This window comes from Strix uralensis, chromosome 15 (assembly GCF_047716275.1).
Source record: "Strix uralensis isolate ZFMK-TIS-50842 chromosome 15, bStrUra1, whole genome shotgun sequence".
NCBI classification, from domain to species: domain Eukaryota; kingdom Metazoa; phylum Chordata; class Aves; order Strigiformes; family Strigidae; genus Strix; species Strix uralensis.
The window spans coordinates 8,412,457-8,433,564 of NC_133986.1; the positions used below are offsets into that span (position 1 = coordinate 8,412,457).

Below are 21,108 nucleotides of genomic sequence, written 5' to 3' on the forward strand. Positions count from 1 at the left end.
CAACGCCAAAGCTTCACCCAAATGATTTCAGCATTGATGGCCTTACTTCATTCCTCTTTTTGGAATGTGTTCACTGACCACATGGAAAATAGCAAGTAATCTCATGGTCTTCCAAACAAATAAATAGGAAAAGCAAGAGGAAAGGAATAGGAAACAAAGCAATTTACCATAGTGTCCAATCCAAGTGTCAGAAGCATCAAAAAGAATATTATAGCCCAGAAGGGAGAGAGGGGAAGCCTAGTTAAGGCTTCTGGGTAAACCACGAAAGCAATTCCAGGACCTAGAAATGAGAAAAATAAAGGCTGTGATATCTTGTGTCGCATTAACATTGTTGACTGAATGGAAAAGAGGGAGATGTGAAGAGTCATGTTTCAAAGTCTAATACAATATTATTTTGCTTGATAAAAGTGAAAAAGATCTGATTCAGTCTCTCCTATTTACAGAAAGATTTAACCCTTTAGCCTCTCATGATTAATTACTATTTTGGCTGTAAGTTTCCAAACACTCATACGCTCCTACTTTCCAAGCTGCAGAATACATATTTAAGCAGTGTACTAACATACTGATCCAAATAGGAAAGATAAACAAAAATCATGTACTGCAGCTATGTTTCTTTCCTGCTCTGCGACCACATTCCTACCACTGTCCCTGCCAATTAGCAGCTCAGCTCACCTCATCAGTGGATGATCAACATAGCAATCAACCACCCCTGGGTACTACAGGGATGAAAAGAAAAGAAAATACTCTTTTTTAACTCATCAGTACACAGTCAAATGAGCAGGACAGAACATAACAAATGCACAGAGCTGATTCCAGACACAAGGTAATAACTACCATGAATCTAAAAAATCCATGAGAAATTCTGGAATAATGCACAGCAGGAAAAGTAAGGAGATAAGGTCTTTTAAAGCCTTAACTAGGAGTTTTCCTTTCGTTGTTGGTTTGATATCCTGGGCTATAAATTTTACTGACCATAAAGAAAAAATATTTTTACAAATATGCTTAGATATGCCTAGGAGAAAAGGCTACAGGAGTGTGGTGGTAGCATTACAGTAGATGGCACTTCTTCTCTATTTATCCCAGCTAAAGGAGTGCCCATCTTAAATGATCTGAAGGATGTTTCCTGTCAGGAGATACAAATGAGAGCCAAGTTGTGCCGATCCCATGACTCATGGCACAAGAAGGGGCTCCAAACTCACTCTGTCCTGGACATTTCTTATCTGGATTATTGGATCCCATTTCCTACAGCTCCCCGTGCTGTTTCTGTTCAACAGAGAACTGTTGCTGTCTCACATATTGAGAAAAAACACACAGTTTTAGCAGCATGTGAAATAATCTCCACGGGCAACTTGTGGAATATTTGCACTTCCTTCTGAACAAAAAAAAAAAAAAAGAGAGTTAACAATGCGGTAAAAAAAATAACACTGTACATGTACAGGTGTTGCTGCCTTGTTGCTGCCTTCAAAATGTGCTGCAGAAAAATGGCTTTTTGGAATAGAAAGGTGCATGTAGAACTACTATGTATGCATGAACATGTTCTTTCATCTCTTGATTAAAGATATCTTCTTGCCTATTAGAGATAAAGGCTCTGTTTGCACTAGCTTCCGGCATGTAGAAGTTTAATTAAGTCTCAGAATAAGGAGCTCCCATTAATCAAACTTTTAGGAAAAGTTTAGTTATAGAATATGAAAGTGCACATCTCTCCATCTTGGCCCCTCATAACTCTCCAAGACATCACATGTCAGGGAGCATCCAAGCACAGGTAAACAGTCACAGGGAGACTGGTTCCCATCCTCTCCATCTTCAGAGATTTCAGGGGATATGAACTCTTCCTAAAGGGCTATTAAAGCCAGGAAAACTCCAAAGGTTTTATATGTGTTGAAACAAAAAAAGTCAAATGACCTTGAACTTTCATTTTAAATTACTAAAATTTTTTCAGCTGCAGTATGTGCTTAATCAAACTGAGAAAGCAGAATGAAAATAGATTGTCCTGTCTCTCCATCCATGAAAGGTGTTTTATTTGTTCATCAAGTATATTATTTTTTCCTGAAAGGAAGATTCTAAGGCGGGGGGGGGGGGGAATGTATTTCAGACTAATTTTTTTTTTCCACCACTCCTAAAATAAGAAAAAAGAAAAAAATCCCTTCCTATTTCCATTAACCATTTCATTCAAGTTTTTGAAAACTTGAAGGGAGGAGATTGTGTTTCATCATCATTTTGGCTGTGTTCTCCTTCACTACAAAAAGAAATACAACTTTAGGAAAAAAAAAGGTAGGCAGGGACAAGGGCTGGCTCTTTTCCCCACTTGCTGAGTCTGCTTTTTAATTCTGTTAATTCAATGTGCTAACTCAGTCTGCTATTATCCCTAATCTTCACTCTCTCTCTACTCTACAGTTGTCTCCTATTACATGACTAAATTTTGTTTCCTCCATCACAGAGAGCAGTGAAACCTCACCCTCATGAAATACTTTTAAACGGCCTAAAGGGCTCTTACAAACGCACTGACAGCCCTACAATAAGATTGTCTCGTGACAGCTCTTTTCACACCCCCTGGACCAGCTGCTGAAACAGCTGGGAACAGAGAGCCCCAGCCTGGGACCAGTCGCTCACTCAAAGGCCACCAACAAGCACTGCACAGAAAAGAGATTGCCGTCCACTGTGCTCCATGTTGTGCCATCTCCAGGGAGATGAACCAGCTGAACCAAACGTTTCCTCCTCCGGCCCTAAGAGCTATGTCACTCCATCCCCACTCTGTCCATCCCTTCAGAGCTTCCACTGCAGCTTCACTCAAGCACAGATTCTTTGACTCTAACTCCTTACAAATAATTTTGGTGAGCGCAGTGTGGTTTAGATTTTGGGGTTGGGTTTTTTTTTTTTTATTGTTTTAGGATGGAGGTAAAGGTCTAAAATAAAAAGACTAATAGAAACTCCTAAAACACCTGGCTTCACATGGAGTTTTCCAAACACAATGGTCTAATCCAGCCAGGAAATGGGGATGAGAATAAAACATTTTTGTTCGCACTTAGCTGGCTGGCAGACCAAAAAGGAGAGACAAGACACTGAAGATTGAATTGACATTACATTAGCTTGCAAGTTCAGTTTCTCCTACTACTTGCTATCAGGAAAGAGTTTGCCAGCTGACTATCCCATGAAATTCTCTTCTCAGACCCTCCAGCTGAATCTGCAGCCCGGTTAGCAGCCCATCCCACCACGGGTCAACTGGTACAAGTCCCAGACTAACTAACGCCCTGTGACTGAACTGTGGCTCACAAGCTTCTCCTCACCTCAACGTCTGGGCTGCCATGTACCAACCAAAGGAGCTACAGAAACTGAACGTGACCCAGCACCTTTATTTGCATCTCTGAGGTCAGAAGTACTGCAAATTCTGTGGGATTATCCATGTTTCAGTTTACAGAGTAGGAACAAGCAAAAGGAAACTTCCTATTTCTTAACCAGCAGCAAGATCTTTTTCCTCTGCTCCTTTAACCAGTAGTAGCTGGTTTCTAATAAATTATTAGAATCATTAGAGTTTCAAGAATAGGTATTTTTCGAGAAAAAAATACAGAATGCTTCATCTGCTTCACTATTTCTTGTTCCTACAACTACAGGATTTCTGTGTCCCCAGCTCATGCAGTCTGCTTTCCATTTAGCTCCCACAACATTGTTAAATGCAGATTAACCTTCATACCTAATTTATCCAGAATGACCTGTGAATATTACCGTACAGAAACTATGGAAGGTTGTCTTAATTTCTATCCCCTGTTGTCAACTAACTGCTACAATTTCATGATGCTCAGTCAGTCAGGTATCTTAGGCTACATGTAGCACTTTGCGGCACTTAATTTATCCAACACAACAAACCCGTCAGAAAAAAGGTTAGTGGGTTAGTGTCTTCACATTAACGCAGACAGTGAGACACATCGTGTATAGAAACCAGGAGTATGCGATATTCACTTTTTGAACTCTTCTGTCCTTCTCCCATTCAGAGCCTCCTCTTGCTCCATGTTATTGTGGGTTGGCAGGGATAACATTGGGAACTATCCCCATGGCTCATGGAGAAGCTATTAATTACTTCCCTTCAGTGCTTCAAAATGACTCTATCTGTGCTGAAAGCTAATACAATACACTTAACACCCCATGTGCTCACAGAAACAGCTCTGGTGGGACAATCGTAAATACGTATACAAGTTATTACAGTTACTACAAGTTATTATAGTCACACTCTTGTCACTCACATCCAGCTTAAACAATTAAGAATTTCAGATCCCCGTTTGTAACCATCTCACTTCACTAACCAAGATCTTCTAACCTGTTCTCTGAAATTTTTTTTACTTCCTCATGGAGGCAGCTCCTTGCTCCCCACAGTTCAGAAGCTCAATACTTCTCACCGTATTTCTTCTACTCCCTACATCATGAAGCCCACCCTCCTCTCATTCAATATTCCCACCATCAGGAGCAACTTTTACCTTGGAGGACCTGACAAGGCAGCAGCAGAGAAAAATGAGAAGGCTGGTGATCGCTTAGCCTATGTGAGGGAGACATCTCATCCTACCCCCCCATCAGTCATTTACATCAAGATTTGAAATGAGTCTCAGCTTGCTACTTTCTCTTACCAAACAAGTGATAAGGAGGCAGCAAGTAATATCTCGACTTCCCAGTGTACTTTCTTTTGTACAGAAATGCCTACAAGTGGTCTACTAATCCACTCCAGTTTGAAGTCATTATTCCCACTTCCAATGTCAATGTCATCATTAATAATAGAGCTGAAGGTGCCACCAGGTGCCTAAGTAGTGAAATGGCAGCATGCCCTACCTTGGTCTGCCACAGCTTCAATATTCACTTTGAGCTCATTTGCCATGAAGCCAATAACTGAGAAGATCACAAAGCCTGCAAATATACTTGTGGCACTGTTGGTACATGTGACTATCAGTGTGTCCCTGAAAAGAAAAAACAAGAAGCCATGTCACCTTGTTACAATATGTGCAAGGGAAGGTTTTGTACACGTTTCAGGAGTCTCTCTCATGAGCACACACATCCTGTGGGAACTGGTGAAGGTACACTTTTACAGGTATCAGGTATGCTTGGTGCTGATCAGAGATAACAGAAGTCTTCACACCACCACCAGTAATCAGCTGTGCAAGTTCCCATCACCCACATGCCATATAGGAAGCCACAGGTCATGCAGGAGGATGAGCACTTCTGCTCTTGGCCTCTCTGAAGAAAGCAGCAGTGATTTGTAACACAGTGTTTTGCTCTTTGTCTGATGTGGCAATCTGCTCACTCTATTACATATGGACTAACCACCACCGTCCAGGTAAGATGATTTTTGTCCTGTATCTTTCTTGTATTTATACACAGGGTTAAGCTTTCTGCACCTTGCAGCACTCACTGAAATGCCTGCCCATCCATAGAGAATTCCCTGGTACAATTTTCCATTGTTGTTGTTAAGAGAATCTCAAGAAATCCATACCTGAGTGTCATACTATACTGGGTAAGTACATGTGACTTGACAGGAAACCAGCCCCCATGATCCCCATCCATAATTATTACATTCTTGATGGGATTTTTATTTTTTTTCACAATATGTGCATCCAGAAGTCTTCCCCTAAAACTACTACAATTTAGGAATAAACAAGTCACTCACTTTAAATGTTGTTTTGCTGGGTATTTTTACGTTGGCTAGAATTGCTTATTCCTACTGCTATTCATTAGGAACAGAATGAAATACAACCTGAAAAGCTGTCAAGAACCTCACTGATCTGGCAAACTTCTGGAATCTCTAAGAGACCATCTCTTAACAGGAATGATCATGTTAATTCTTCAGGTGTACAGAAAAAAAATTGCAATATTCTGTTTGGAATCATCATGTGTTAATTTTCTTCCAAAACCCAGATAAGTTTTAAGTAAAATATTTTAGGTATCCATTATGAAGTGAATTTATGTAAATTTACTGCAATTATAGATTATTTAATGATGTTTAAAATTAATATGTAACTGAAAACTACAATTTTATCTGCAGTATTAGAATGTAATGAATATAAAAACTGAAAGAGAAAATAGTCATGCTTCATTTCAGTATTCAAGATGTGTTGTAAAATTTAAAAGATTAGAAGTAACTAAGCTTTTCTAATTATTTCTGCTTCAGTCTCCCATAGCCCCCTCTAACATAGGTAAAACATGTATTTAGTATTAGACCTGTAAGATTTTTATACTTCATTACCACATATTTCTTTCAAAATTTTCATTAACATTTTCCAAACTCCACAAAATATTGCTAAATTAAAGCAGAAAGATAGCATGCTGCTTCTGCCATTTTTTGGCCCAATATTCTGAACATATTCATTCATCAACAAAAAAAATCAAAGCCCAAGACAAGCATTTTCAAAAATAGGACCCAAAGGATTGCTGTGAGGGAGTCACTGAGTATGCAACACCGTTACTTATTCCTCCATATTTTAGGATAATTATTTTAGATTACTTTTGAACACTAGTAGGAAATGTTTTTGAGATTCCTTTTTAAAATCTTGATCCAAATTTCTTTTTAAGGTAGTATTTTGCATATAGTACTTAGAAGTTATAGGATATGGGAGTTCAAATCCCAAGGAGCATGTTCTTTAGTCTTGGTTCAGGAAAGATTTTAAGCGTGCCCCTGGGACAGTGCTTGTGCATGCTCTTGGCTGTCATGAATCTGCACCACTGTCATTGCAGGAATCAGTAAAGGTTCACTTCAATAGAAACGAGACTGGCTTTAAAGACAATAAAATAGCAGTGAGGCTTTCTACTAATGCCACTTGGCTTTGTTTTTTCCATCTGCAGACATTTATCTGGCATGGTTTTTGATTGAAAAACTATGCCATGCCACCAGAGCGATGACTTTTTTCCTTCTAAAAATAACTGTCAATAATTTCAAATAAAAGTGATTTTAAATTTCACAACCTGAAATAACTTTGTACATGTAAAACTGCAATAAAAATAATCGGGGAAAAAAGATAACATTTAGGAGAGACAGGAATCACATATATAGAGATCAGGTGTTGAAGTCATGCATGTCTCACAATGGCAAACTTCATTTCATCCTGCACATGGGTTGTTCTTCAGCAGAGGCTGCCAACTGGCAGGGGTTCACACCACTGCTCACAGCTGCTGACAGCTTCCCAGATTGCCTTTCCACCTAGAACTGCTGATTCCGAAAATGAAGAGCCCATAGGGACTGTAATAAGCCTAAGGCTCATTTTGAGACTAGCACATTAGGACCTGGGGAGAGATACAATACACAAACCCCAGAAAGATTAAAGAAACAAAACAATTTAAAAAACCCCAGCAAATTAAAAAAAAAAAAGTAAACCGGAAAAAAACAGGGAAAAAAACAAAGATAAAAATAAAAATAACAGACAAAAAAAAAAAAAAAGAAGAAAAAAAAAGAAAAAGAGGACAGTCTTTCAAAACAGATTTCTGCAAGTTGGAAGACAACTGGTTTTGGACAGACCTTTTTAATAAGACGGATGGATTTCAGTCTCACATACCTGTAGCAATTATTATGGAATTTGTTGTAAGAAGAGAGAGTAATTAGACCTCCCCATGCTGCAGATAAGGAGAAGAAAATCTGAGTGGCAGCATCCTTCCAAACCTAAGATAGACAGGAGGGGAAATAGCATTGGCTTCAGAAAAGAGCATTAGAAAGATCATTAACACTGTGTTACTGTTAGGAGATTAACACATAAGTAATTTAAATGAACTTTAGAGCAATGGATGTCAATAGAACATTTACAAGCACAATCTTGCCCCAAAATACATAGTGCCCATTTGATGATAAGTACTGTTCTTGTTGAGCCCATATAAAATGCCAATATAACCTTTGCTGTATATGGAAGGCATAAATATTCAAACTATATTGATTGATACATATCAGTTCAAATACGTTCAGCAAAGAAAATACAAATCAAGAGCAAAAATCTGCATCAGGTTTATCCGCCAGTGGTCCTAAATAATACTTTTATCTTCTTAATAAAAGCAAGAACTTCAATGTTGTTTGATGCACTGCTTAGGAATGAGATCACACTAAAATTAGGGTAAATTTCCATCACTAGGTGTAACCAGCACAGTCTAAGTCAGAGCCATTTAGACACCAGGGCCCAGTGTTCTCCCATCAGAAGAAAAGACATGCTCTGCCAAGTCTCTCTTAAAAAATAAGAATAAAAAAAAAAACATGAACCACCAAACGGCATTTTTTTTCTGTAACCAAGTTCTTCAAAACCTTAAATGCATTTAGACAAAACATTTCTAAATTGCCTAGTATTTCAAAGGAGTTGGACTTACTTATCCCTTGCCAAGTGTTTGAAGTATTGATACATCTATTCACAAGCTTTCCTACAAAGTCTGATTTTCCACACAAATCCACAGTGCACAAATCAAGATACATGTACGTGCACAGATACAGAGGTGGACCTACACACACACTAAGCAGTTTGAAGATAGTACTTAAACACTACTTGAAAAGTTACCAGCCAGCAAGCAGTCAATCCTTCATCTAGATGAGTGTAATATACAGCTCTTAATTCATGTTAAAACTGTAAACAAAATTGAAAACAGAAGCTCGCCTGAATATTCTCAAACACTCACCCAAGGTTATACAGATTCTTAGTGTATTCAGACAGCCCCATTTTGCAGAATGCAACAGTTCTCACCTTCTTTATTGCACAATGTGGGATCCAAAACTGCTCATATTTAATGCAAAATTAATTTCTGTATTGTTTGCAAAAGATTTAATACTCCCACCACCAAAGAATCAAAATACCCATTATTGCAGAGATATGAAGGAAATTAAGATCTGTACAATTAATCCAGGAAACTGTTTTGAGCTTTAATTATCAATCTATCAGTGTGATATCACACTGCTTTTGACAGAATAAAAAAATTTCTTAGAAAAAAACCCACCACAAACCAAACAGGAAGTCTCCTGAGGTGTTGCTAAAAATCCCTCTTGAATTTCTAGAGAAAAGAGTCTGAACGGTAACTCTCAGCTCAAGGTTCAATTCAGTCTCCAGACTCCTGCCTCAAGACACCTGTAAGACCGACACACAGGCAGTCATGTGCCATGTCAGACAAATATAGGGTCCATGGGTGGATTGATGTCTACACAAACACAAATCCATGTGTATTTTTGGAACATGTTCGACTGGCTTCATTGGCAACAAATGACTTCTAAGAAAGCAGTCGAAATCAGGAGTGAGGCAGCAGAGCTGAAACTCAACGTTATACAGTCAGTGCTTAAAGAGCAAAGCCAGGTACTATGTGCCTTAATTCTGCCCTCTCCTACGCAGCAAGGAGCCTTGTTCCTTACCACACAGGTAGGATAACGATCACAGCCACTCTGTGTCGGTGAGTTAGATTAGGATGTATAATTTGATTTTATTTCATCTAACGTCTCACATGTGTTATTCGTTACAATCTTCTTTGCTCAATGAGTAAAATACACTTATTCTGAGCATTTCTCAAGAAATGCAGGTAGGTTTACTATGTTATCTATGAAAAGCTTCATGTGCTTGTTCAAGCCGAAGCAGCATCCATCAGACACCAGCACATGGAAATCTATACTTCCCTTTTAACTCCCTGTTTTCCAAATGCACCTACTCCAAGAGATCCAGGTGAAATATTAAATGTGAATTAAATTACGTATCTATAATAACATACGTAAAAAAAAATACACAAGTAACAACGATCCACTGCAGCAAGACTCCACATAAGATGAAGAACAAGTTTCCACAGATGACATTACTGCCACTTGCAACAGACTTGAAGAAATCTGTATGACTTATTCAGCCTAGCAGAGTAATAAGTGCAATAATAAGCCCACCATAGCATCAATTAGCTTCTCCCACTTTGGTGTGATGAAGTACCAGATTCCAGCTCCAGCTCCAGGTAGAGTTACTCCTCTTATAAGAAGAATGATGAGAACTACATAGGGGAACGTAGCTGTGAAGTACACCACCTGGACAGACCAAAAAAAAAGATTACTGAAGGGGCTTACTTGGGTGTATAAGAAGAGAGGGCGAGAAATACAAGCGCTACACTACTGCCTGAAGAAAACAGTTACTCAGGCTCAGAGACACCAGGGTTATTTCCCAGGAAATCTGAAATTTTACAGCTGCTCTTGATGTTGGAAACAGGAATAATATCAGTAGCAACAGAGATAAGAGGTGGGGTTCTAGACAGAGAGGGGAAGAAAAAGCAGAAAAAACAAAGTCTGAAGAGGAACAATAGGAATTCCTATCTAAATGAAAATATCATTTTTGATCTTTGGCCAGAGTAAACTAACACAGCTGAATGGAAACTAAATGAGCAATGCCATTCAATACCACTTAAAGTTCTGATATTTTTTCTAGATATCTCTCTGTATTTTACTTAGCCTAAAGAATTCTTATTACTCTTTTTATTTCTTGATAATTATGTATCAACATGAAAATATTTATGATACCAATGAAAAAAAAAAGTCAGTGGAACAAGCCAGACAGACCTAATCATCATTATGTCTAAATACACAACAGAGGTTGTGAGTTTAATGCCTTAACAATTATCTAGCACAGAGCAGAGCGCTCTCTGTGGTCAAATAAAATGACTAAATTATAACCAGTTAAGCTGTACACTCTACCCAAAAGCATTTCAAATCCTTTTACACTTTAATCTCTGAATCTTACAGGGACCAGAATTGTCCAAGCTGAAATGACTTCTGAAACTATTTTCCCAACTTTCTCCTTGCTGTTTCAAGAGGCATTTCAAGCAGTTGCCCAAGTGAATTTCTGTGCTGTGGATATACTGAACTCATCTGTGCATAAATACAGGTTTTCTATCCCTGACACCAAGGAGACACTATTTTTCTGGGCCATGAAGACTCACTTAAAGAAATACCTACTGCCACATCCAAACCCAACTTATTCTTCTCTATAACTTCTGCTTCTTGGCTCCAGCCTTTCATGAAACAGTTTTTCCTATCACTTTAAGCTAGGGAAAGAAAAAAAGCTATCTCCACTTTCCCCCGGCCCACTGAGTCTCTGGATTTTCTGATAATTCCCAAGCTACCTCACAATAGATGCTGTCAGCTTCTAGATGCAAAGGGATAGCTTGGAATCACAAACCCTTTTCCCACTTCTAGAAAATTCACAGCTAGGTCTTCATATGCAGTATCTTCATCCCAGGAAATATCTAGTTATTTTGCTCCAGCTTTTTTTATCTTTTCAGCCTACTCTTTCTAAGTAAGCTAGATTTATGCCATGTCATCATCTAACATTTTAACCTGCATGCTAGTTGCAGTGGCATTGATGGAGAAGTCTCAGATACTGCATTCCTGCAGGTTTCACATAAAAACCCACCCAAACCTGTGCTGCTGCTGAAGAAAAAGCTGCATTTCTCTGCTCAGACAGCTGCCTGACCAATTCGCACGCCTCTACTTCCATGCCAGCGAGAGGACGTGCTCCCTCTTGACCCGGTTGCTAGTTAGGAGGCATGGCAGAAAGCTGCAGATTTGAGGGGCAGGGGGGAGAGTGACACGTGAGATGTCAGAGAAACAGAGCAAGGAGCTGGGTTACCGCAAGGAGTTTTAGAAAAATAGCACACAAATATTTGGGGAAAAGATGATACACACTGCCACTGCTCACACTCACCATAGAGCAGTTTAAGTTCAGGTCTGCTTTTAAAACCTGTTACTTGACATCTTAATTTACATCATCATTTCCCTGATCACAGTGAAATGTGAGATGGTTGTGGAATTTTAACAAATACCACACAGAATAGGGAGGGCTACTGAAGGCACCTTTTTGCCATCCACATACTGAGTACAGCTCAAGCGCTCACTTCAAACTTATTGAAGGATAGGAAACAAATGCAGAACCAAAATTATCTTTTTTTTGTGTTTTGGCTAGACAGGAAAACAGGCATTTCATTAATACTTAGCCATTTACTGAAAATAGTTGTCAGTAATTCATTGCCTTAAACCACAGCATGATTCCCTTGAAGCAGCACGCTGCTTTCTTGCAAGTGTACAATCACCAATATTTTTCTTACTTTTCCTGATGACTTGATTCCTTTAGCAAGGGAGGCATATACAATCACCCAAGCTAGGAAAAGAGACAGTGCCAAGGGCCATCTAATCTCACCAGGATATTCAATCCCTGCTGAAATCTTCAATACAAAGTACCTAGGAATAAATTAAAAAAAAAAAAAAGTAAAAAATAAAAATAAGGAAAAAATTAATGACAGCAACTGCAGGCAGCAATTCAGTGCAAATTCCTACAGTACTTTGTTTTGCTTCAGTGTTCTCAGCAGTTTCTCTAGAAGGTTCCAGTGATTCTCCCCATGTATTATTTTATTTCTCTGCATTGCAGTAGTAGACAAAAATGCCAGGCATGGGCCAACACCCCTGCTGTGCTAAGCACCGTAGGAACAGAACACAACCCGTGTTTGAAATTTAGCTTTCATCATTCCTATGCATAAAAAATGGGTATAATTTGCTGTCCTTAACTATTGTATTTCTAGCCTTCCAAACAGTTATTTGCTTTCTGTTACAGTGGATTTTAGAGGAAGATTAACATAACATCTCCAAACAAATAAAGATCTTACTTGAAGTATTCTTCACTTCCACTGACAAAAGTTTTGTTTCCTTCACTGGTGAAGTTAACCATAGTCAAGTTTGGATAGGCACTCATACAGAAAGTAGAGTTCTTGATTTGTATTTTTGGGTGGTCACCAATAATGCAGGAATCTAGGAAGAAATGAAAACAAAAGAGAAAAATAACTTGACTAGATTTTTTTTTTTTTCAGGGTGGGCACAAAATGACAACAAAAAACGTTAGATCACACGCATTACTTGAACTTCTGTGTTAGATTTCTGGAACACCTTGCTTACAGAACCTGTCAGGGTCGGAGACTACCGAGTCTTAAATTTTCCCCCTTTATTCCAAATGTCTACGGCGTCAAAAGGGTCTGAGGAAGCGGAAGAGCTGCTGCCCGCCCCGGGGAGCGCTCACCGCCCCTCTCGGGGGTCACCCCGGCGCGTAGCCCCGGCCGGGGGGGGCCCGGGGAGCCGCCTCCAGCCCGGCCCCCCCCCAGCCCCGGGGCAAGGCAGGGGCGGGGAGCCGCACCCCGCTGCCGGTGCCGAGCCTCTGCTGCCAGCAATTCCAGGAGGCGGGGTGCTGGGTTTACTTCTCCCCTTTTCACGTCGTTGCATGTTTGGGGCATTTACATTTACCCATTTACATAAACGGTTTTCGGGGTTTTTTCGTTAAACGTAAGCCTCGCTAAAGCCCAAGAAGTTGTCTTTAACAGAAAGCAGAGGCTGTAGCATTTTGTTCCGTGCTTTCTCCCCCACACAGAGTTTTTACCCAGAGGGGAAAAAAAAATACTTCTTTTAACATTATAGTTGAAAAATACCATTTATCTTTGATGAGGAAAAATTTAAATTGGGGGGGGGGGGGGGAGTGCCCATATGATGCAGATCCCTTCAAAGTGCCTTGGGAAGCGGCAGTTCCTCCGTGCTGGGAACCTCCCCCGGCCACAGTCACCCGCAGTCTCCTCTGGCATCTCCCAGGGGCGCAGCTGAGCCGGAGAAAGCTCTGGAAACCCACCAAGGCCGTTAAAAAAAATTTAATTAATAAATAAATAAAGCCTGCCCCAACTTACCTAACAAAAGTTTGTTTTTATCTTTACAGTCCGGCGTGTTCCACGGGTTGTTACAGGAAGCCCAAGGTAGCACAGTTACAAAGGACGCAAAAAGGTAGAAAAGTGTGTAGCACAGAATAATATTGTAATATATGGCTATTAGAACGGAGATGATCAGCATTGCAATGCCGCAGCCTGAGGGAAGAGAAAGGGAGACAAGGATACTGCCGTTAATGCCCGGAGAGCCGCGGGGAGCTGGGGAGGCGCAGCAGGTCCTCTGGCGCAGGCACACAGCGCAGCCCCCAGCCGCAACGACCGCGCAAATTGCGCGCTAACGCTGCGGAGACGGAAACCAGCGGGAGAGCCCGGAGCATGCGGCTGCGCGCCTGCGGACGCGCTGCGGAGCGGGGGCGCAGGGAGGCGGCGGTGCTTAAGCCATGCAAGAGAGGGGGGGCAGGTCATGCTCCCCAAAACCGGGCCGGCTCCTGCTCCGCTCACCTTGCAAGGCGGGGATGGCTTTCCAGACAGACACGGGCCCCTGACTAGCAAACTGCCCCAGGGAGACTTCCAGGAAGAAAATGGGGATCCCAGCTAGAGCCAACATCATCAAATAGGGGATGAGAAACGCACCTTAGGGGGGAGCGGGGGGAGAAAAGAGAGAACAACCTGAATCATCGCGCACGGGCGGGGGGTGGGCGCGCCTCCTCATTCAGCACAGCGGGGGCAACTCGCCTACCTCCGCGGCCCGGTGCGGAGAGCCCCGCGCAGCCTCCGCGGGGCAGCGCCCCCCCTTCCCTCCCAGCACCCCCCGTGGCGGCCGCAGGCTGGCAACGGGCTCTCGGGGGGCCCAAACGGGTCCATTTCTGCTCGTGTTACTGGGGAGCGCTTAGTCAAGACCTGCAGCTATTAATAATGTTCTATTTGTTATCGATTCCCGATGCACCTAGCATCGACGGGGAAGAGGAACAGTTTTCGCCATTTCCAGCATTTGCTTGAGACGATATTCTTGTTAAATTAGTATTTTAACACCCCCCCACTCGGAAGTTCTTAACTGTAAAAAGAAAAAAAAAAAAAGAAAAAAAAAAAACACCTCACTATTTTCTTTTAAATTGATTTTGGCTTAAAATCGCTAGTTCTCAACCATAAAATAGCTCTTACAGCCTCTACACAACTGTTTTCAAAGCTCACAGCACCAACATTCCCTGCTGATGTCCTGCGCAGAGGGAAGAGCCTTACAGCTGCAGCAGGTCGAATGCAGAAACCCCCACCGATTCTCCCTTCAAATAAGAGCCTCTGTTAGGAGAATCTCCGCAAATAAATAAACTTTTTCTTCCCCTTGTAAACTATTACCGGCATAAACCCCCTCCTAACTTTTCTCCTCCTTTATTCTGCTGAGCAGCATTCGCTCTATTTCAAACGATTATTTTTCAGTCGGGTAATTAAGAGATTTTTTAAAAAAATAAATTCCCCAAACTTCACGAAACAACATAACAACCTCGACCTGGGTTCAAACGTCCTCGCGTGACTTTCCCCACTCGAAAGTCCTTTGTATCGTCCTCCCCTCCCTCCGCTTCGCCCGTCGCACCGTTTGCGGATTCAGACCCGATTGCGTTTAAATTAGGCGAAGGGGGGGGCCCGGAGCCCTCTGTGCCCAGGCGTGATCAGGCCGGCTCTTCATTTGCCTCCCTCTCCGGCCAGCACCGATTAATTGCGGGTGTTTTTAAGGAAAGCGCTGCCTTCTAACGAAATCCTGTCGGAATTTTCCTACTTTCAGAGCTGACCATCAGAAAAACCCAGCCAGACTTCTCACTAAATCGCTGATGGTCTGGAGGTGCCCCCGGGGCCCGGCTTAGGCCGGGGCTTGCTGCCCGGCTTTGCCAGGCAAGCGGGAGCCGCTGGGCCCCGCTTCCCCCGGATTTCTCCCCGCCAAAAAGGCAGAGCCCGGCTCAGCCACGCACGGTACTGCAGGTAGAGAGACAGGAAAAAGCCATCCTACCTCCCCCATTCTTAAAGGCCAGGTACGGGAACCTCCAGACATTGCCCAGCCCCACTGCATAACCCACCATGGAGAGGATGAAATCCAGCTTGCTAGACCAGTTCCCTCGGGCTTTATTTTCATCCCCTACATCGTCTTCCTAAAGGGGAAAAAAGGGGAGGAGGGGGAAACAAAACAAACAAAAAAAGAGATTGGAAAACATCCACTTTTGCAAACAAGCATCGCGGTGCTGCGGCTGCCGCGTTCACCAGAGGAAGACGCGAAGAACAGCGGCGGGGCCGGGGGACCCTCCCCTGCAGCCCCCCCCCCCCCCCCACCCGCCGCTGCCCGGGCTTTTTTCTGCCGGAGAAAACAGGAGAGGGCTTTTAAACCCTGGTCCCCTCTCAGGTTGCTCCCGAGGGAGGGGAAGCGGCGACTGCAGCCCGGAGGGGGGTGTCAGTCCCCGCTGCCCGGACACCCCCCCCCCCCAGCTGGCTCCTCCGGGGGGGGATGCGCAGGGCTTGGCGGGACGGTTCCCTCCACTGCAATGCGCCTCTCCCGGCGATGCTGGCATCGGGCCGCCGCGGAAGGGGGGGGTGGGGGGTGTTTCCTCGCTCCTAAATCCCCCGTGCCCGGGAGGTCCCACCGCCTTCTCCGGGCAGCGGAGCCCTCGGTGCCCGTGGACGCGTAAAGACCGACCGCCGGCCCCCAGCAAAGCCCGCAGGGGCCCAGCCCTGTCCCCCGGCACACACAAACCAAGTAAAAACCCCCGCTTTTACAGAATGAACGCGCGGACCCCCTCCCCTCCTTTCAGGGTAAACCCAGATACGCGGGGGGCAGAGAGAGCGTCCGTGGGGGGGGTCCCGGCCTCGCACCCCGTCTACGACAGACCCCTCCCAGGGCGCAGGGCCGGGGCCTGGGAGCGTTTGACGCCTTGCGGGGTTGGGTTGATTTATTTCGCCTTATTTGTGGTTACAGGCTCCAAGGCATTCGGCCGTCAGGGGGCTGAGCCGCCGGGCGTGGGGTGCTGGGGACAGGAGGTGGCCTCAGCAGGGACCCGGAGCGGGGGGAGGCACACGCGTGACGCGGGTGGGAGCGGGTGGTGCCGGCAGGCACGGCCCAGGGGGCGCCCCGGAACGAGCCGGGAACTATTGATTGTCGTTTATACCCACATGGCGGGGTTAGCACTCGCCAGCAGCACAGCACTTGATCTAAGACCCTCTCTCGCCTTCCTCCTTCCCCCTCCCCGCCGCACAGCCCCATCCCCCACCCATTTGGACCTGGTTTTTGAGCTTCAGCCCCAAATCGGTGCCGAGTGGCAAAGATCTCTCATTCCCACGAGCTGAAGCGGGGGTGGAGGGGAAAGAAACCCTGTAAGGAGCCAACTTACCCCCTCCACTCTGCCAGGAAGAACAGAAGTGTTGCCATCTGTGCCCAGAACCACGGTACTCTGGCTCAAGGTCACCCAGGCGCCTTTGGCGTTGTTTCGCTCCAGTGTGCTCTTACCAAGGTTTAGATTAGCGTCCCCGTCTGTGCTTTGCAAAGCGGGAATTTTGCAGTGAGGGATAGCAGCTTGCCCGGCGGCCCCCGCCCCAGGGGTGTGCTTGCACGGAAAGGTTTCCACAGATTCCCTCCGGAGGGTGGAGTTGGCTTGCACCGGGGTGCTGCTGAGCTTGCAGATCCCGACTTTGGTCCTCTCAAAATCATTTGGTTTAGCTTCTTCGGAGGAAAGGGGTTTGTTGTCGTTAGAGAGCGATCGGGGAAGCCTGGCCATCGCGGCAGGGGCTTGCGATGGGGCATCCTGCGGCTCATTTTCGGGGCTGATTCTTACAACTCGTGCACCTTCATTGGGTCCAGGAGCAACGGTTTCGGGACTGTTCACAACCTGCTTGCTCATATCCCTTTGACTGGCGTAATCCTAAAATGACAACGTCACATATTTTACCAAAAGAAAAAAAAAATGCTGTGATTGGAGAGATTCTACGAATTTCTTTCCTCGTGCACAAAACGCGTGCGCTAGAAAATCTGGATACAAAGTGTTGCAGAATTTCGAGGTGCCCCGGCTCGCCTGCTTGCCCTCTCATTCAACGTTAATATTCTGGGGGAGAAAACAGTAAGGTACACAAAAAACTCAAAACAAACAGACAAGCCGTACCAGCGTCCGCAAACCCGTAATTCGAGTTTAAGTAAGTGTTTCTACAGCACTGCACCGCCAGACCTCGTTAGATTTCACATCACGACTGTAGGATGCTCCCTTCCCTATCACCAGTGTAGAAAGATTCTTTAATTTTACGCCCCATTTCCTTTCTGTCATTCAACAATGCACATCGGCTTTTTTTTTTTTTTTTTTTATATATAGAGGCAATAGACAATATGCCCTGTAGGCAGCCGGAGATGTTAAAAAACAAGCGAAATAGTGCTGGTGAGCATTTCTGAGCTGGCTGCCGCCCTTCAAAACCCGACAGCATGACAGTGAATCGCAAAAATAACCACATCACCACAGCGGAATTAACGCCAATAACAGCTAGTTTTCCCTATTCTTTTTATTATGTTTTCGACATGTGCTCCTCTAAAGATTTTTTTTAAGCATTCCCTATTCATTAAACAGATTACTGATGACACTCCCACATCCCCCCGCCTTTCCTTCCAGTTTAAAATTATAATTCAAAACTGTCTTCTTTTTATACCTTAACCCGCAGACAAGCCCTACCTTTTCCATCAGTTTAATATTAACTTTAAAAATAGACCTGCTTTGTAGAAGAAGATTTCACAAAACTACCCATCGCTGTTTCCATTGCAAGTTTTCTCTTCGTCTTAATCCCGCACCAGGGATAAAATCTGGAAGGGCTCGGTCACTCTCCCACCGCACTTCGGGGTACCGCCGCCCCCCCCCCCCCCCCCGTGCCCCCTTCCCCGGCAGAAGCCCTACGCCGGTCCGCGGGCGGCTTCCCGCGGAGTTCCGCGGACAGCACCGCGGACAGCTCCCCCAGTACCGCGGACAGTTCCCCCGCCGGCACCGCTTCCTCGCTACGAGGAAGACACCGACAGAGAGAACCGACGCGAGGACGAGGGGTCCAAACCCAAATTTAACAACGAAGCCTCCCCCTCAGCCCTTTTCAATATCAAAGAAAAGAAATCAAGCACTCACCATGTCTTAAACAGCCACAGACTGACTCGGTAGAGGTAAAAACAGCAGTACCGGCGATTGACAGACTGGATTTTGCCCAGCCGAGACCAAAGCTTTCTATACTTCCTTGGGAAAGACTGGGTTTGCGTCAGTGCATAGCAAGGTGCCCTTCGTTTGACATTTTCTTGATAATAAGAGTTTGATAAATCATTACCCTTGGTTTCAGATTTTAAAGGGACAACAAGAAGCCAGAGCGCCGGCTAGCTGTCACTCAGGCGGCGGTGGGATTGCGTGTTCCGTGTGACTCATATGGGGGCTGATCACTAAACCAAAACCAGCAAGAGCACGGAAGAACTTTCTTGCTGGTGATTAGAGGGAACATGTGAGAAACACGTACTACTGCACCCAAAGCAAGAGAGAAATAGGGAGAAACCTTCCATTTCTACCCCTCTCCCCCCTCCCTTTTATTGTAGTGTGTCATTTTTCTCCCTTTTTTTTTCTTCCTGCATTTCTCCGGTTCACAGTTGGATCAGACGTTATAAGAGCTTATATATATATATAAAAATTATACATTTATACAGATATGTATCCACATACCTATACACAAAGAGAGAAGTTCACTGTGTATAAAGAACACAAATACATTTTAATTGTGTCTTCCTAGGTCTCGTTGCACCAGACAAGACTATATCGTCTATTTTTACTGTGCCTCGTGGGGGGCAAACCTCAGCCCTAATTAAATTGAAACGATACACACAATAAAGCAATCTTATCTTTCATTAAAACTATCTTAAGAACAGTTAAGTGGGAGCAAAGATGAAGGCAACCGCAGTCAAGTGTTGGTGTTCGTCCTACACCCATCAAAGCACTTATGTTTGAGAACTGGGGGGGGGGGGAATTACTCATCATTACAAGTCAGATATTAATCCAGAATCGTTTTAGCAACGAAGTAATTCACCCCTAATGACCTCTCGTAAGCGTTATCTGCTATTTGAGGGTCTTGCTCAAAGATTTGTTGCGCACAAGGTAACTTTGCTCACACTGACAAAAATAAAAAGCGTGTTTGGCAAATCGGGATGCTCCCTAAGCAACCTTCCCAGTTGTTTCAGCGTCAGAGATGCTGTTCCTCCGCATACACTCTGCTAGCGTCAGCTTCTCCTGAGAGTATTTATATTTTAGCGTAAGCGATGTGAAGTGTGCGCCTATACGGGGGAGGGGAGGAGAGGAGGGGGCTAAACTCGCCCGCACCACTTGAATTCCTTGTACGTCCTTGATTTTACGGGTTACTAACGTTTGTTTCAGCGGACAGAGTAAATAAAAAATTCGCAGTAGCCCAGACAACTCTGCAAAGCCTCCGGCTGCCCGGTGCCGTCAGGAGCTGCGAGTTTGAGGGGGGTGCAGAGCTTTGTTCCACTGCAGGCAGCTGCCCGTACCGCCAGGCTGCAGCTCGGCGCGCAGGCGGAGCTGCCGAGGCTGCCCCTCTCCGCTAGAATTCAGCCCAGCGCCTTTACGCTACACCTGGTCATTGCGGATGTAAGCAGAAATCCACCTGCAAGAATTATTAAAAGCACTAGGAAAGCCAAGAAGATCGGGGCCAGCAAAGCAGAACATTGAAAATCGGTTTTTGCAGAAGAGATCGCCCTGTCTCCCAGATGAAAAATGCTTTCGCCTTACAGCAAAGCTTCAGAGCATGTTTGTAACACAGCTACCGTTAAATTATTATGCTCTTGAACATATTCAAGCATGGGGGCCTACCTATCCTATAGGCATATAAATCCAATACGCAAGTATAGGTATTTTTACACATACACGCTGCGTGTAAACTGTTGTCTGTTCCTCTCTTCAAATACACTCTTCTGCATCTTTTCGACCACGTTCTCTCCCCCCAATCTATTCAGAAATCGAGGGGCACACACAGAAGCTAGTTTTATTGGGGAAGGGGGTAAAAATCTGTAGTATTTTGCAGTGTTTCCTTCTCAACGCACCCTCCAGCCGCAGAACAATCTGCTGGGAGCCAGGGAAGGGAGCAGGGTCGTTAGCTCAGTTATGCTGCCCTTCAGGTTACATTAATGCCTCCAAAGGCACGAACCAAATTAAAAGCGACAAGGCAGCAGCAGTCCAAGAAGTATTTTGGTCGCGAAGGCCCCCAAACCTCTTCTAGATTCACAGGGTTGACTTACTTTGCTTTTTCAGAAAATTGACAATATTCATTCTTCACATTCTTTTCTAAGCGATATTTTTGTTTTCTCCATCAGCACTGAAACGTGAAATCGAAGTTTCACTCCTGTAAAAGAGAAATCGATCTCCTTTACTTTCAGGAAAGGCAAGAACACCCCTTTTTTCCTCCGCACCCCAG

At 44.1% G+C, this 21,108-nt stretch overlaps 1 protein-coding gene across 1 annotated transcript in view; it reads right to left on the bottom strand.

Moving 5' to 3' along the window:
- The window catches only part of SLC6A5 (solute carrier family 6 member 5), a 33,055-nt gene extending 12,777 nt beyond the window's left edge, over positions 1-20,278 (bottom strand). The window contains exons 1-11 of the mRNA XM_074885145.1: positions 20,264-20,278; positions 17,016-17,543; positions 15,647-15,785; positions 14,149-14,280; positions 13,672-13,845; positions 12,613-12,754; positions 12,058-12,190; positions 9,854-9,988; positions 7,524-7,627; positions 4,813-4,937; positions 168-280 (exon numbers count right to left, since the gene is read on the bottom strand). Coding sequence (XP_074741246.1) covers positions 168-280; positions 4,813-4,937; positions 7,524-7,627; positions 9,854-9,988; positions 12,058-12,190; positions 12,613-12,754; positions 13,672-13,845; positions 14,149-14,280; positions 15,647-15,785; positions 17,016-17,543; positions 20,264-20,278 — 1,740 coding nt within the window. The remainder of the gene's footprint in view (positions 1-167; positions 281-4,812; positions 4,938-7,523; positions 7,628-9,853; positions 9,989-12,057; positions 12,191-12,612; positions 12,755-13,671; positions 13,846-14,148; positions 14,281-15,646; positions 15,786-17,015; positions 17,544-20,263) is intronic.
- Positions 20,279-21,108: the final 830 nt, after the last annotated feature.